The 18,617-nt window shown below is 44.8% G+C and overlaps 1 protein-coding gene across 1 annotated transcript in view; it reads right to left on the bottom strand.

Annotated features, from left to right (window-relative positions):
- Positions 1-374: 374 nt before the first annotated feature.
- The window catches only part of LOC148543383 (intelectin-1-like), a 55,155-nt gene continuing 36,912 nt past the window's right edge, over positions 375-18,617 (bottom strand). The window contains exon 6 of the mRNA XM_088468533.1: positions 375-527. Within this exon, the coding sequence (XP_088324659.1) occupies positions 375-527 (153 nt within the window). The remainder of the gene's footprint in view (positions 528-18,617) is intronic.

The following is an 18,617-nucleotide window of genomic DNA, read 5'->3' on the forward strand; positions in this document are numbered from 1 at the left end:
TATGGGGATCATTTTTTTCTACTTCAAATATTGCTTTTATTGTGATACATCAATGTGTAATCAGTCATTGTTAGGGTGTTACCGCTCCATTTAACGCAAAAAAAAAAAAAAAAAAAGATATCTGTTCCCATCCAATGGCCCAAATATCTCAGTACAACCCCTAATTTTTCTAGTGAGCACGGTTATACCATATTCTGCCCTCACAATGTACAAAACCTTCCTGAATATCTTGCAGCAAAATAGTTAATTAAAGGTAATACAATATATTTGAATAGTATATTTGATTTTGTCCTAGTTTAAGGGACAACATTTTCTAAACAGATAATGTCCCCTCTGTTCTTAAATGTTTCTGTGTTTCTCTATTGGCATTTAGATCAGTGGTAGTAGATAAGCACAGCAGCCTCAGTTATATCCTTGCTAGCACTCCACCCAGTGTGTGCACCAACTCCATCCCAGTCAAATGATGCGAAGTCTCCACACTGTTTGGGGCTCTGCTCTTGAATGTAGCCACCTCCACCAATACAGTACTGTAATATTAAAAGAGAGATTTATATTTAAATAAAGTTAGCAGTAAAATATGGGTTAAAATGAAAATAAACTATGATAGCAAACCTTTTCCAAAAAGCAAACTCATGTTTAAATAAGCAAGTAGATTGCATTGCTTTGCACTGCTTTTACCTAGGCTCTGCACTACCATTTATAAGCTTTAAGCAGGATCTGAGGGTATCCTGAGTGACCCTCCTCCACTGTTCCTGTCAGCCAGAAAATTCCCCCCCCATGCCAGTGCCTGAAGAGTTAAATGGGGTTGCAGCTACATGCTCAGAGCACTAGGAATGAAGGAGGATCCTTCTTGCTGCTCTGTCTCAGTCTTAACATCATGTGAGTGACTGCTGCATAGAGGGGTATTCAATTATGATAACTAATAGGCAGGGGCATGTTTGGGAAAAAGTGTTTAGTGAAAGATTATATGAGGGAAAAGTTGGCAGGTGGAGAAGGCATGTGTAGGAAAAGCTGGTGGAAAGATGGGTATGTGAGTTTAAAGCATGGGACATAGGTTCATGTGATGGAAAAACTGGTGGGCAGGGGGACTTGTGGGGTAGAATCTGGTTGACAGTTGAATATGAGAAAAAATCTGGTGAACAGAGCGGCATGTGAAGGAGAAAGATGGTCTGAAAAGGGGCATGTGAATGTAAAACTGGCAGGTTGAATAAAATGTAGAAGGCAAAAGGGAAACGCTGTCTGGCAAAAAAAAAACAATGTGAGGGAAAAGCTGGTGGACATGTGAGGGAAAAGCTGATGGGCAGGTGGGAATGTGAGGGAAAAGCTGGTAGGTAGAAGTGCATGTGAGGGAAAAACTAGTGTAGGTTTTGATGCTGTTAATACTTTTTGTTTCTCTGATTTAAAAGCATAGAATTTGGAGCCAGTGCAAAGTTGAATGCAAATCCCTTTGAGAGGGTATCTTGCATGTTTTTGTCCTATGCAAGCTTCAAATACCAAGCACATGCAAGTATAGGCAATACAGAGTCATCTCCATTTGCGACTGAAGGTTTGTAATTGGACTGTAACATGATAACGCAAGGTTCAGATAATGCATTTTGACAGATGTTTTTGCTATGCTGATTTGTAAATTTGCGTGTTTTCAGACAGGTTTTCTTTTACCTTTTGTAGAGTTGCTACATGTGCATTGATGACAGTTATCAAAACTAGCACACAAATTAGTACTCTGTATATGTGCGAATATATTAATTTAGTTCCATCCACACAATGTGGGAGCAATTACATTTACTTGTGTTCAATTCTGTATTGGACCCTTTATGCATTGTGTAGTTGCTGGCATTTTACAGTGCTTTTAAACAAGTGAATAATGCATAGACAAAAAGCTTGTCTGTCCGCACCCGCCGCCCGGCTTACCTTCGATCGGTATGCTAGGCGTCAGGTTCCCGGCGTAGGATGGGATATCGACGCCTGTCATTAGTACCCTGCCAGGATTTGACAGTCGGGAAGCCGGCGGTTGGCATTTCGACCATCAGCTTCCTGACTGCATCCCTTAGGTAGATGGGGGAAGGTACCGTGAGCGATGAGGGTGAGGCAGACTTGTAATGGGGTAAAGGACGAGTGGAAGAAGTACTGCGGTGAAGGAAGGATGGAGGGGCATATTCAGTATGATGTCTATGTTATATGAATCATATTCTCTTGTTCTAATGCTGTTCTTCCTTTGAAGAATCCTTCTGTCCTGCACCTTATTAAAATCATTGATATATGGGGGCGTGGCCATGGCGGATCTGGTGTAGGCAGCTGGTCCTGTAGGCTCCCCAGTACTATATCCTGCATATCTATCCTGTGCACAGCTACCCGGATAAAACTGCTCGCCATCGAGTACTTACCCTCCCGGGATACTGCTGTGCTGGTCCTGAGCTCCGAGGCCGAATACAGCGCCCGGCGGGGTCGCCGAGAGTTTGGGCCTTGCCACCGCCATTGCTGGACTGTAGAGCCTCGGCTGTTGTTTGGCGCCTCCGCTGAGACGCGGCTGTGCTGGCCGGGAGTAACCTCCACATCCGGACTGACCCTTCTCGTCGTGGTCGGGCAGTCGGCTCTCTCTCCCCTGTACCTCGTGCTGGCCTGATGCTTGACTGGGCCGCACGGCCACATGACACCGCCGGAGCTTGTCCTGGGCGCCATTGCTGGTCCCCGACAGGTGGCTATTCTCTGCTCCTGATTATACTAATTAAACCTAGCTGGATATTTCTGTGACTGAGCTCTCTTGGATCTCTCTTTCAGCCTAGTCTTTATAGCATTCCTATTACAAATACCATTCTTTCAAGATATTGTTTATTGTGCAGTGGACTGCTACTGAGGGACCGGCTATTACATTATTGTCTGGCGATATAATGGGAAAGTCCGGACATGGTGCGGCGGCTGCGGCTAAACTTGAGCGCTTTGTCCGCTCATCAACGCCACCTGTGCCTCCGAGTGTTGCCCCCCTAGGGACATCCGGACAACCAACTGTCGCACCTAACACTGGAGTGGGTTCCACTACATCTTCGGAGGTGACCCTAGAACAGGTGCTGGAGGCAGTCACCTCCTGCGAAGCTAGACTAGCTCACAAAATCGAAAGTGTTCAGTCTGATCTGTCTCTACTACGACATGATGTACAAGGGGTGTGGGAACGGGTCGGAGAGGCAGAAACCCGTATTTCTAATCTAGAAGATTTGCACACCCCATTACAATCACAAGTTGCTTCTCTGACTGCAAATAAATGGCTACTCTGCAGAACAAAATATCTGATATCGAAGGCAGACTCCGTCGTAATAATGTGAGAATTGTGGGGCTTCCTGAGAAAGAGGAGGGTTCCGCCCCTGAAGCTTTCCTTGAAAAGTGGCTCATCGATTTCTATGGCAGAGATTCTTTTTCAGCCCAATTTGCAGTGGAGCGGGCACACCGTGTCCCTCCTAGACCTTTGCCTCCCGGTGCTTCTCCACGCACATTTATTGCTAGACTCCTACATTACCAAGATCGAGACACTATTCTCAAGTTAGCACGTATTAAAGGTCCATTGAAACGGAATGGAGTTAAAACTTCTATTTTTCCAGACTTTGCGGTGGAGGTACAAACGGACAGAGCAAGATTTCTCCCTATTAAACGTCGCCTCCGTGACCTAAATCTATCATATGCAATGCTTTTCCCCTCTAAGCTATGGGTGGTGGCAGATGAGGAGACCAAGTTCTTTGCTTCCCCAAAAGAGGCGGCGGCTTGGCTAGATCATAGATCACCTGGTCTCCGGCAATTGGAACCAGAGTGATTATGAATAATATATAATTTTGTGAATATATATCTATATTGCTGTTGGAATCGATGTTCTCAGATATAATATGTTACTTCATTGATTGCAATATATACACTAAGTAGGTACTGGATATAAATAATAGTTTACGGAGGATAGTATTCACTATATAATACTTTTGTTATAAAATCACTCTACAATATGTCAGTTCATATAAGTATAAGTGAATATGGTACTGTTGCTTTAATATTATTTCTATACTGGGGAGCCCATCATGTTCTTTGGTGGTCATTAGAATCCATTACTCCTAATACTCTCAGCTTGTTTTTGGCTATCAGAGTAATTGTGTAGCTGGGTGGGTTGTGTTACTATTAGTTTGTAGGGAGGGAGAGTTTAATGTTTAGGGATCCAAGTATGCCTTGGTTGGGTTGGTGTACAGGGTGGGGGGGTATTTGGGAGAGATTTATGTCCTCTTTTTTTATTTTTATTTGATATTATTTTTATGTTTGGTAAAGTGATGTACTGTATTGCCGTATTGACTATATATATATCCGTTCTGTCAGTCTGCATAATGTCTCTAGTGGATTGCTGGGGGATATCCTGAAACTCTTTTTACTTCCCTATATATGACTAAAATATTGACTTGGAATGTGAGGGGTATTAATGATAGGATAAAACGTTCCTTAGTACTTAGACAGTTGCGACACTATGGATCAGAGATTACCTGTCTTACAGAAACGCACCTGGTGGGTGGGAAACTTTTATCACTTAAGAGACCGTGGGTGGGTTGGGCGTTTCATTCCCCATTTACCTCCTCTTCTAGGGGAGTGTCTATTCTTATAAGTAAACCAGTCCCATTTGTCTGCAATACCATTAAAATTGACCCTGGAGGGCGATATGTTTTCTTAGACTGTAGCATTTATTCATTTAATATATTTATTTTAGCAGTATATATTCCTCCACCCTTCTCATATGAGGTTTTGAAGCGTGCAGCTGAATTTGTAGCTTCCTCTCCTGATACCCCAATTCTGTGTCTTGGGGACTTCAACAATGAACTAAATCCTGCTATGGATAGGTGGCACGAATCCTCTGCCTATCACGTCCCATCAGGTAGAGGGCTGGCAAATTTTGTGGCGGATATTGGCTGGATTGACCCCCGGCAGGAAAAACATCCAAATACACACCAATATTCCTGTTTTTCCCATTCCAATCATTCTTTTTCCAGAATAGACTTGGCCCTGGTCTCCAGAAACCTATTGCCCTGCATCTCTGGTATAGAGTACAAGGCTAGGGGTATATCTGACCATTCCCTGCTATTCTTGCAGTTAGATATTAAAATAGATAAGGGTGAGCATTTTTGGAAGCTACATCCCTCCTGGTTATTGCAAATGGGGTCGGGGTCTGAACTGGAGGTGGCATGGCAGGGCTACTTTGCTGATAACATGGGTTCTGCTCCTATTGATATGATATGGAATGCATTCAAGGCCTTTATGCGAGGTTTAGTGATAAAGAGGGTGGCAGAGCTGAAACTATTCTATAGGAAAAGGGAATTTGAATTGGAAGCCAGATGCCGAGCTTTAGAGTTGTCATATCTGGTGGATAAACTAGAATCCTCCAGGGTATCATGGTTACATGCTCAAAAAGAATGGACTACTCATTTACTGGACCGAACTAGCCGTCGATTATTATTTACTTCACATTCCAGATATTTTCAAAGTGACAGGTCAGGAAGCTATCTAGCATACTTGGTTAACTCAGACAGACCTAGTAACACTATTGCTAAGTTGAGATCAGCTGATGGCTTGGTAGTTGATACAACCCCTGAAATAGCGGATGTTTTCCTGAAGTTTTTTAAGAATGTCTACTCATCTGATTTAAAATGTAGCCAGGCAGAACTGCGGAATTATGTAAATAATGCCAAGCTTCCTATCCTTACTAATGAGGCCAGCAACATATTGGAGGCCCCTATCACTATTGAAGAGATTAACACAGCTATTAAATCATTTCCGAGTGGCAAAGCTCCCGGAATTGATGGTATTCCCCTTGAAGTTTATAGAAAACATGTGTTATTTTTTGCCCCCATATTATTAGACATATTTAATGCTTTGTTTGAGGAAGGGATCTTCCCTGCCTCCATGTCTGAGGCGGTGATAGTGGGACTTCCGAAGCCGGGAAAAGATCCCCTATTTCCAGAGTCATACAGACCGATATCCCTGATATCCACTGATGCTAAAATTCTGGACAAACTCCTGTCTATGTGACTTAATAGAGTTATTGCTACTATAGTTCATCCAGACCAGACAGGATTTATGCCCGGGAAATCCACTTCTGAGAATCTGAGGAGGTTATTTACACATCTACAGATCTCCCATGGTGATGAATCATCTTCAGTTGTAGTGTCACTGGATGCAGCTAAAGCCTTCAATTCCATAGAATGGCAGTTCTTATGGGAAGTTATGCAAGCATTCGGGATAGGTCCACGCTTCATTAAATGGGTCCAGTTGCTATATATGGTCCCTAGTGCATGGATCTCAATAAATGGTTATGTTTCACCCTCCTTCCATTTATCTAGGGGAACGAGACAGGGTTGCCCCTTATCTCCATCCCTATTTGCTTTGGCAATGGAACCGCTGGCATGTGTACTGCGATCCCATCCTGATATAGTGGGTCTTCGGGTAGACAATGGAAATGACACTGTGGCCTTATACGCAGATGACCTTTTATTGTTTTTGGCTGACTATGCTCTCTCCATGCCGGCGGTGCTCCAGGTTATTACAGCCTTCGGTATATACTCTGGACTAAAGATTAATTGGGGGAAATCCCACATACTTCCACTTAGGGGGTCCCCTCCCGCATCTCCCAGTATACCTCTTCCCCTTCAGTGGGTAGACCGCTTTAAATATTTGGGAATCTGGGTTACTAATTCTCCGCAGGATTATATCTCTCTGAATATCCAACCATTATTGGAATATCCCCGAATGAAATCTCGCACTTGGGTTAAACTTCCTTTGATACTGACTGGTAGAATTAATTTGGTAAAAATGATCGTGCAGCCTAAATTCCTATATGTATTCCAACAATCTCCTATTTATATACCACTATCCATATTTAGGAAACTAAACAGTTTGATCTCCTCTCTGGTCTGGATGAACAAGCGTCCCAGGATTCAATTGAATACTCTAACTAGATCCCGGAATTTGGGTGGACTCGCTCTCCCTCATTTTAGATTATATTATTTTGCGTCTCAATTGGCGCATTTGAGATTATGGTTGCAGGGTGGCCCGGTGGGTGACTTGATATCTGTAATGGTCTCCCAGGCTTCGCCGGGACACTCCCCTATACAGGCATTACTTGCAGAGGGATACTATAAAAATGATCCTCCTGTGTTTTATCAAGCAATTTACATCTGGAGGCTAATTTCAAAAATGGTCAAGTATGAAGGTGTAGACCCAGACACTTCACTGTGGAACTCCAAAACATTAGATGAGTTGTCTTATTTACAAACAGATAGAGTATGGGGTTCTAAAGGGTTGTTCTCTTTGGGACAATTGTATGATAATGGTATTCTTAAATCCTTTACTCAGTTAAGGGATGAATTTTGTCTACCTAGCTCCTATTTTTACTGATATCTTCAATTGCGACATGCGCTAGCTGCCCAATTCTCGGACTCTTCGCCAAATATATTAGACTCTCCTATTAAAAAGTTATTGTTGTCTACGGGGTCCCGTAAAATTATATCTAGTATATACTCTTATCTTATGTCCGCTCATCATGGTTCGGACTTCCTGGTCTTCGGGAACGTTGGATGTCTGATATGGGTCCTATGAGTGATGAGTCCTGGAGCCTTGCCATGGGGTCTCTGAGATGCTCTACTGCATCAATTAGATTTCAACAGATACAGCTATTCATTCTGCATAGGACTTATCTCACACCCGTTAGGCTTATGAAGTTTGCTGGAAGGATCAACGATATCTGTCCTAAGTGTGCTTTACTCAGTGGTACTTTCTGGCATTTGATTTGGGAGTGTTCCGTCATAAGTACATTCTGGAACAGAATTCTACAAACTGTGGCCACTACTGGTGTCCCTATTTCTATACTAACACCTAGTGCATGTGTTCTAGGAATAATACCTTGTGATATTTTGGATAAACATACTACCCAATACGTTATTAATCTGTGTACATTGGCAAAAGTTGTCATAGCTAGATCATGGTTGGCTTCTACGGGACCTGAATATGCGACGTGGAAATCACTTGTTAATTCTACGGTGATGCATGAGAAATATATTTATATCTCACGAAAGTCTGAGTCTAAGTTTGCGAAGACATGGAATAGATGGCTATAATCTAGTTTCTATGAGACACCCAGTGATTCATAATTGGCTCTAATGTTCTATTGGGAAGTTTTCTATTATGCGGCAATATCAGTATCAATAATAACAACATTAACACTGTTTTTTAAGTGTGCTAAGTACATCACAGTTGTAAACTGTTATTAGTTAGTATGTATGTTTAAGAACATTATATCTGTTTATATTAGGGGTGTGCACCGGCCACTTTTCGTGTTTTGTGTTTTGGTTTTGGATCTGGATCTTTCTTCGTGTTTTGGATCTGGATTGGTTTTGCCAAAACCACCCTTCCGTGTTTTGGGTTCTGGGTTTTGTGTTTTGGATCTGTATTTTTTTGAAAAAAAGCATAAAAACAGCTAAAATCACAGAATTTGTAGGTTTTTCTGCTCCTATGCTATTATTAACCTCAATAACCTTAATTTCCACTCATTTCCAGTCTATTCTGAACACCTCACACCTCACAATAGTGTTTTTATGTCCAAAAGGTTGCACCGAGGTAGCTGGATGACTATGCTAAGCGACACGAGTGGGCGGCACAAACACGTGACCCATCTAGGAGTGACACTGCAGTGGCAGGCAGGATGGCAGTTAGAAAAACTAGGCCCCAAACTGTACATAATGCAAAGAAAAAAAGAGGTGCAAGATGGAATTGTCCTTGGGCCCTCCCACCCACCCTTATGTTGTATAAACAGGACATGCACACTTTAACAAATCAATCATTTCAGCGCCAGGGTCTGCCACACAACTGTGGCTGAAATGATTGGTTCGTTTGGGCCCCCACAAAACAAGCTGGCAATTAATGTGTCCCTGCACAAACTGGCTCTACGGAGGCAAGATGTCATCCTCATCCTCCTCATCCACCGATTCCTCACCCTCTTCAGTGTGTACATCCTCATCCTCACAAAGTATTAACTCGTCCCCACTTGAATCCACCACCACAGGTCCCTCTGTACCTTCTGGAGGCTGGTCTCCCTGGAAGAGCTGATAATTCATTTTGATGAACATCATCTTCTCCACATTCTGTGGAAGCAACCTCCTACGCCTTTCGCTGACAAGGTTCCCGGCTGCACTAAACACTCTTTCGGAGTACACACTGGAGGGGGGGCAACTCAGGTAAAATAGAGCCAGTTTGTACAGGGGCCTCCAAATTGCCTCTTTTTCCTGCCAGTACAGGTATGGACTGTCTGACATGCCTACTTGGATGCTGTCACCGATGTAATCCTCCACCATTCTGTCAATGGTGACAGTATCATATGCAGTGACAGTAGACATGTCAGAAATTGTTGCCAGGTCCTTCAGTCCGGACCAGATGTCCAAACTTGGTCCTGCCTGCCCTGCATCACCGCCAGCGGGTTGCTTAGGATACCTAAGTTTTTTCCTGGCAGCCCCAGTTGCGGGAGAAAATGAAGAAGGAGCCGTTGACGTGTCACGTTCCGCTTCAGCTGACAGTGTGTTCACCAGCAGGTCTTTGCACCTCTGCAGGCTTGTGTCGGCCGGAAAGAGAGACACCACATAGGCTTTAAACCTAGGATCGAGCACGGTGGCCAAAATGTAGTGGTCTGATTTCAACAGATTGACCACCCTGGAATCCTGGCAAAGCGAATGAAGGGCTTCATCCACAAGTCCCACATGCCGAGCGGAATCGCTCCGTCTTAGCTCCTCCTTCACTTTCTCCAGCTGCTTCTGCAAAAGCCTGATGAGGGGAATGACCTGACTCAAGCTGGCAGTGTCTGAACTGACTTCACGTGTGGCAAGTTCGAAGGGCTGAAGAACCTTGCACAACACGGAAATCATTCTCCACTGCGCTTGAGTCAGGTGCATACCCCCTCCTTTGCCTATGTCATAGGTGGATGTATAGGCTTGTATGGCCTTTTGCTGCTCCTCCATCCTCTGAAGCATATAGAGGGTTGAGTTCCACCGCGTCACAACCTCTTGCTTCAGGTGATGGCGGGGCAGGTTCAAGAGTGTTTGCTGGCGCTCCAGTCTTCGGCACGCAGTCGCTGAATGGCGAAAGTGGCCAGAAATTTTTCGGGCCACCCAAAGCGTCTCCTGCACGCCCCTGTCGCTTTTCAGAAAATTCTGCACCACCAAGTTTATTGTGTGAGCAAAACATGGGACGTGCTGGAATTTGCCCAGATGTAATGCCCGCACAATATTGGTGGCGTTGTCAGATATCACAAATCCCCAGGAGAGTCTAAGTGGGGTAAGCCACTGGGCGATGATTTCCCTCAGTTTCTCTAAGAGGTTGTCGGCGGTGTGCCTCTTACTGAAACCGGTGATACACAGCGTAGCCTGCCTTGTAACGAGCTGGCGTTTCTGAGATGCTGCTACTGGTGACGCTGCTGCTGTTGCTGCGTAAGGTGATACATCTACCCAGTGGGCTGTCACAGTCATATAGTCCTTAGTCTGCCCTGTTCCACTTGTCCACATGTCCGTGGTTAAGTGGACATTGTGTACAACGGCATTTTTCAGGACACTGAGGACACTTTTTCTGACGTTTCTGTACAGTCTCGGTATCGCCTGCCTAGTGAAGTGGAATCTAGACGGGATTTGGAACCGGGGACACACTACCTCCATCAATTGTCTAAATCCCACTGCACTAATGGCGGATACCGGACGCACGTCTAACACCAACATAGCAGTCAAGGCCTCAGTTATACGTTTTGCTTCAGGATGACTGCTGTCGTACTTCATCCTCCTCGCTAAGGACTGTTGGAGGGTCAATTGTTTAGTAAAAGTAGTGGTGTTCCTACTTCCTCTCTGGGATGATGAACGACTCCCAGCAGCAGCAGCAACAGCAGCAGCGGCAGCAGTAGGCGTAGCAATGCAGGATCCTCCGGAGGAATCCCGGATAGGAGAGTCAGTCATGCCAGTGATATGGCCTGCAGGACTACTTCCGATCCTGACTAAGGAGGAAATTGACGAGGAGGGAGTTGACGGTGTGGTTTGCAGGCGCTTGGATACAACAGGACAACGGGATTTAGGTGTCCCTGGACTGCTTACGGTCTGAGCCAAAGTTTCTGAACTTGACAGTAACTTTTTATGAACGCGCTGCAGGTGCCGTATAAGGGAGGATGTTCCTAGGTGGTTGACGTCCCTACCCCTACTTATTTCACCTTTACATATGGTACATATGGCAAGACAGTTGTTGTCCGGATTTGGATAGAAATATTGCCAGACCAAAGAGGTGGAATGTTTGGTCTTCTGCCCAGGCATGACCGTGATGGGCTTTTTCATCCCACGGACAACAACTGTCTCCCCCGGAGCCTGATTTAAAAAAACCACATCACCATCAGAATCCTCCTCGCCAACTTCCTCCTCAGCGCCAGCTACACCAGTATCCTCATCCTGTTGTACTTCAACAGTGACATCTTCAATTTGCATATCAGCAAGTGGACTGTGGGTGCTCCTTTCAGCACTTGCAGGGGGCGTGCAAATGGTGGAAAGAGCCACCTCTTCCCGTCCAGTGCTGGGAAGGTCAGGCATCGCAACCACCACCACACTTGGACTCTCTTTGGGGATTTGTGATATCTTCTTAGAAAGCACAGTTCTTCGCTGTGCTTTTGCCAGCTTAACTCTTTTGATTTTTTTAGTGGGAGGAGTGCTTCCATCGTCATGTGAAGCTGAACCACTAGTCATGAACATACTAGGGATCGACCTTAGCCGTTCCTTGCCACTCCGTGTCGTAAATGGCATATTGGCAAGTTTACGTTTCTCTTCAGCTGATTTAAATGTCTTTTTCAAGGTCATTTTCCTGAACTTTGCCATTTGGGATTGTATGTGCCCTCTACTATGACATTGGGCATCGGCCTTGGCAGACGACGTTGATGGCATGTTATCGTCTATGTCATGACTAGTGGCAGCAGCTTCAGCACTAGGAGGAAGTGGTTCTTGATCTTTCTCTATTTTATTTTTATCGGAGAAAGTTTGGTCCTCCATTTATGTTATATCGATTTGATATATACGTGCGGCTAAACACAGAAAATAAATTTTTTTTTGGTTCGGACTGGAGTGTACTTTGTGGGTTACAGCACCCTTTAACGGTCAAGCCAGCCGGCCCTTTACTTATGACACAGGCGCACTCTTGGCACTACTTTGTTGATGCACGTGCGGCTACTGCGCACACAATTCACAAACACAGAAAATAATTTTTTTTTGGTTTGGACTGGAGTGTACTTTGGGGGTTACAGCACCCTTTAACGGTCAAGCCAGCCGGCCCTTTACTTATGACACAGGCGCACGCTTGGCACTACTTTGTTGATGCACGTGCGGCTACTGCGCACACAATTCACAAACACAGAAAATAATTTTTTTTTGGTTTGGACTGGAGTGTACTTTCGGGGGTTACAGCACCCTTTAACGGTCAAGCCAGCCGGCCCTTTACTTATGACACAGGCGCACGCTTGGCACTACTTTGTTGATGCACGTGCGGCTACTGCGCACACAATTCACAAACACAGAAAATAATTTTTTTTTAGGTTTGGACTGGAGTGTACTTTCGGGGGTTACAGCACCCTTAACGGTCAAGCCAGCCGGCCCTTTACTTATGACACAGGCGCACGCTTGGCACTACTTTGTTGATGCACGTGCGGCTACTGCGCACACAATTCACAAACACAGAAAATAATTTTTTTTTTGGTTTGGACTGGAGTGTACTTTCGGGGGTTACAGCACCCTTAACGGTCAAGCCAGCCGGCCCTTTACTTATGACACAGGCGCACGCTTGGCACTACTTTGTTGATGCACGTGCGGCTACTGCGCACACAATTCACAAACACAGAAAATAATTTTTTTTTTGGTTTGGACTGGAGTGTACTTTCGGGGGTTACAGCACCCTTAATGGTCAAGCCAGCCGGCCCTTTACTTATGACACAGGCGAACGCTTGACACTACTTTGTTGATGCACGTGCGGCTACTGCGCACACAATTCACAAACACAGAAAATAATTTTTTTTTGGTTTGGACTGGAGTGTACTTTCAGGGGTTACAGCACCCTTTAACGGTCAAGCCAGCCGGCCCTTTACTTATGACACAGGCGCACGCTTGGCACTACTTTGTTGATGCACGTGCGGCTACTGCGCACACAATTCACAAACACAGAAAATAATTTTTTTTTTGGTTTGGACTGGAGTGTACTTTCGGGGGTTACAGCACCCTTAACGGTCAAGCCAGCCGGCCCTTTACTTATGACACAGGCGAACGCTTGACACTACTTTGTTGATGCACGTGCGGCTACTGCGCACACAATTCACAAACACAGAAAATAATTTTTTTTTGGTTTGGACTGGAGTGTACTTTCAGGGGTTACAGCACCCTTTAACGGTCAAGCCAGCCGGCCCTTTACTTATGACACAGGCGCACGCTTGGCACTACTTTGTTGATGCACGTGCGGCTACTGCGCACACAATTCACAAACACAGAAAATAATTTTTTTTTGGTTTGGACTGGAGTGTACTTTCGGGGGTTACAGCACCCTTTAACGGTCAAGCCAGCCGGCCCTTTACTTATGACACAGGGGCACTCTTGGCACTACTTTGTTGATGCACGTGCGGCTACTGCGCACACAATTCACAAACACAGAAAATAATTTTTTTTTAGGTTTGGACTGGAGTGTACTTTCGGGGGTTACAGCACCCTTAACGGTCAAGCCAGCCGGCCCTTTACTTATGACACAGGCGCACGCTTGGCACTACTTTGTTGATGCACGTGCGGCTACTGCGCACACAATTCACAAACACAGAAAATAATTTTTTTTTGGTTTGGACTGGAGTGTACTTTCGGGGGTTACAGCACCCTTTAACGGTCAAGCCAGCCGGCCCTTTACTTATGACACAGGCGCACGCTTGGCACTACTTTGTTGATGCACGTGCGGCTACTGCGCACACAATTCACAAACACAGAAAATAATTTTTTTTTAGGTTTGGACTGGAGTGTACTTTCGGGGGTTACAGCACCCTTAACGGTCAAGCCAGCCGGCCCTTTACTTATGACACAGGCGCACGCTTGGCACTACTTTGTTGATGCACGTGCGGCTACTGCGCACACAATTCACAAACACAGAAAATAATTTTTTTTTTGGTTTGGACTGGAGTGTACTTTCGGGGGTTACAGCACCCTTAACGGTCAAGCCAGCCGGCCCTTTACTTATGACACAGGCGCACGCTTGGCACTACTTTGTTGATGCACGTGCGGCTACTGCGCACACAATTCACAAACACAGAAAATATATTATTTTTTTAGCACTTGGGGGGAGCACCCCTGATGGACAGAGCACCCCCTGGACAACACTACAGCACCCCTTTAGGACTGGGACACTGCACAGGACTTTGGAACTGACTGCACAACACAGTCCAGCCAGCCCCTATGGACTTTGAAGTAGTGGACACAGCCCCTATTAACAACAGCAGCACAGCACAACACAGCCAGCCCCTATGGACTTTGAAGTAGTGGACAACAGCAGCACTACACTACACTACACTACACAGCACTAACTCCCACCCTCCCTCTTCACTGTCCACAGCCGAGTGAGAAAATGGCGCCGACGCGGGTACCTTATATGGGATCCAAAACCCGCGAGACTCGGAAGGCGGGATGATGACGTTTTGCCTCGATGTCAGATCCGAGTCAGGCGGGAAAAGTCGAGCCTGACTCGGATCGGACTCGGATCGGGGGGGCTCGGGGGGGTTCGGATTTCAGAAATCCGAACCCGCTCACCCCTAGTTTATATGCATATCTATATTCTGTTCTTTTTTTTTTTTTTTCAATTACTCAAGCCAATGGGAACAGATATTTACTCTAACTATTTGTATATGCCTGTTAATACTGATGCTATTTGATATGTATGCATGTTATGTACATGCTTGTATGGTATGTTTTAAAAAAAAAAACTAAAATAAAAAAATGTACTCAATTAAAAAAAAAATCATTGATATATTTGAATAATTTTTATCATCATCTGCAATAATCCTTCTCTACTCCGAGCTCTACATTTTTAGATCCTTTAATCTTTCCTGCTAAGTTGTGACTTAGTCCATGAACCATTATAGTTGCCCATCTTTGCACAATGTCCAATTTATTTGTGTTCTTTTGGAGATAGAAGATCCCTTTCCTCCTCAGTATTTGCATTCTGTTAGTGCCATTATTACTATGTTCAGATTTTGGGCATTTGAAACCCAAGTGCATGATTTTGCTTTTTTTTTGTAATGAAACTGTAATTGCTCCATCCTTAACTAATCACCTTGTCTATCAGAACATTAATCACTTTCTTTAGCCCCTGTAGTGTCCATGGCAAATATTTGTATAATGATATTAATATCATTAGGTCCTAATATAGATCACTGAGGTACTCCACTGACAACCTTTTCCATCCCTGAAAGCCCTCTATTTACTAAACCTCTCTGCTATCTATCTTCCAACCAACATGTCTATTCACCATTCGAGTCATTAATAGCACTATGATGCTAGGACTCACTGCCAGCTTGTGACAACTGAGGATGACCGCTGCTGAGGAACAGATTTCTATTTCCCAATTTCCAAGAAATTTGTTGCCTATTTTCAGAGCTTCAGTCCAACATCCTGGATGGCTTAATCATACTGCTCCCAATGGACCTCTCCCCCTCTTTTCTTCATTTGACCTCTCACAGTGGACTTCCTCTCTGACCCAGTGAAACAGTTACTCCCTTGATATAATCTTCTCCCACCTTTGTGCCATCTCTGATTTCACCAACTTTAGAAATCAAATAGAAAAAAGAGAGATGTTGCTGCGCTCAACCAATATATAATGCGTTAGTGATATTAATATTGAAGACCCATCTGTTAATGCAAAATTACCAAATCAGACAATTAATAAAATGTGCATATACACACCTGGTGATAATCATACATACACAGTGCACTCTATGTATCAAATGGTATAACCAAAGGTAATAATGGTCTGTATATGAAGGTGGATAATCTATCCTAGGTATGTTGTATATAGACATAGATTTGTCAGAAGCATATCTTGTAAAAAGCAAAATATTTTATTAGGGCATGTGCTAAACCAGAGCTAGCTAGAAAAGCTGCACTTGCAAAAATGGTGTCAATAACATCCAGCTGTATCAGGCGTCAGTATAGAGAAGAATATCTAAATGGATGATGTCCAAAGATGTTTGTGACTGGTGATAATGATGTTGAATTGGAGAGTCAATAGCGGCGTCCCGCTGCGGTGAATCAGATAGTGAAACTTGAAAATGGTGCCCGGGGTGGCTTCTGCGGGTCAGGGAGTACGGTGTGGACTACCAGGGAGAGGCAGTCTCTCTGCAATGCTGGTGTCACTCACGGGCTAGGATGCTGGAAGACGCTTGACTGAACAGGCTGACTCCGGCAATCTGTGTCGGGGTGCCCGCTGCGGTCCGAAAGGGAGACAACGCAGCTGTGCAGCTCGTCAGATTAGTATGCCGCGTGTCACCTAACAAACACAGGAGACTTACATCTCTACCTAGAGGGCACCGCTCCTGCCCTGCCGGCCAGGTCTTCTTCCCACGATCGGAGGCGCTTGCTTACTTCCTTCCTTGGTGTTCCGGGGGATAACTGCGTTGTCTCCCTTTCGGACCGCAGCGCGCACCCGACACGGATTGCCGGAGTCAGCCTGTTCAGTCAGGCGTCTTCCGGCATCCTAGCCGGTGAGTGACACCAGCACTGCAGAGAGACTACCTCTCCCTGGTAGTCCACACCGTACTCTCTGACCCGCAGAAGCCACCCCGGGCACCATTTTCAAGTTTCACTATCTGATTCACCGCAGCGGGACATCGCTATTGACTCTCCAATTCAACATCATTATCACCAGTCACAAACATCTTTGGACATCATCCATTTAGATATTCTTCTCTATACTGACGCCTGATACAGCTGGATGTTATTGACACCATTTTTGCAAGTGTAGCTTTTCTAGCTAGCTCTGGTTTAGCACATGCGATAATAAAATATTTTGGTTTTTACAAGATATGCTTCTGACAAATCTATGTCTATATACAACATACCTAGGATAGATTATCCACCTTCATATACAGACCATTATTACCTTTGGTTGAACAACGCAGCTCAGTTAAGTAATGCACAGGAGGCGTGATGCCTCCTGTGCATTACCATATCTGCAAGGAAAGCAATTGCAAAGCTGCCTGTGTGCAACTTTGCAATTACGATCCTTACAGAATTAGGCCCACAGTGTGATTGCAATTAGCATATGTATACTGATTGCAATCACCTTGCATATGATAATAGCAATGAGACTAAAGGCTCCCATACGCTAGCAACGGATCATCATGATCCTGCGTTGGGTTGGAGGATGGGTAAAACCCAACATTTTGGATTTCACTGATTTGCCGATCACAATCAAAATATGATCGTGATTTGCAAATCAGTGAAATTTAACATGTATAATTTCACCGATCCGCTGATGGATCGCAGAAAATCCATGGCCACCAGTCGGCATTTCCAGCAGGCAGACCTGAGTTTCCGATCCAATTGCAGGATCCAGCAATCTGTTGCCTAATGTATGGGGGCCTTAACTGAGGGAAAAGCACAATACATATGCTAATAGCAATGAAACTAACTGAGGGAAGAGCACTGGAGTCATCCCAGCATGTGAGTCATACAGTAATATGTCCGTAAATGTCACATAATAAAAATCATTGCCTCCCCCCCACCAGAGTACTGTGCACAGACAAACTGCTCACCAGTTATGTGCTGCACCACACATTTGATGCTGTGGCCACTAATCCCTGTCATAGTCTTCGAGTTGCTGTTATCTATCGCCCACCTGGGCCACCTCAACAATTCCTGGAACATTTTTCTGCCTGGCTCCCTCACTTCCTATCCTCTGACATCTCCACCATTATTATGGGTCACAGTCCACAATCTCCTCATGCCTCCAACTACTCTCTCTAACCTCTTCTCTTGGCCTCTCCCAATGGACTGACTCCGTTACTCATAAGGAGGGCCACTGCCTCGATCTTGTATTCACCCGACTGTGCTCAGTTTTCTGATTTCACTAATTGTCCTTTCCCTCTCTCAGATCACAACCTTATCGCCTGCACACTCTCCTCCATTACATCAACCTCAATGTCGGTGAAATCAACCAAACCTCCTAAAACCCGCAGAAATATTAATGCTATTAACTTTCAACAACTATCTACCTCTCTACAACAATGACTCTCACCAGTTTCTACATTCACTTCTCCTGAGACGGCTGCATCACACTTAAACCAGATTCTAGAAAAAGACCTTGATGAAGTAGCTCCAGCTACCCATCACACACCACGTAGACTTAGACGTCAACCTTGGCACTCTAACTTAACAAGGCATCTACAAAAACTCTCACGTAGAGTGGAACGTCAGTGGCGAAAGCAGGGCCGAAACTAGGATCTTTGGCCCTCATTCAGACCCACTCGCTATTTGCGGTCGTTCGTTCTAAAACAAGGGGTGGCTATTCAAATGATCCGTTCGCAA

The sequence above is a fragment of the Taudactylus pleione genome, unplaced genomic scaffold, assembly GCF_031769625.1.
Source record: "Taudactylus pleione unplaced genomic scaffold, aTauple2 ptg000004l, whole genome shotgun sequence".
Classification (NCBI taxonomy): domain Eukaryota; kingdom Metazoa; phylum Chordata; class Amphibia; order Anura; family Myobatrachidae; genus Taudactylus; species Taudactylus pleione.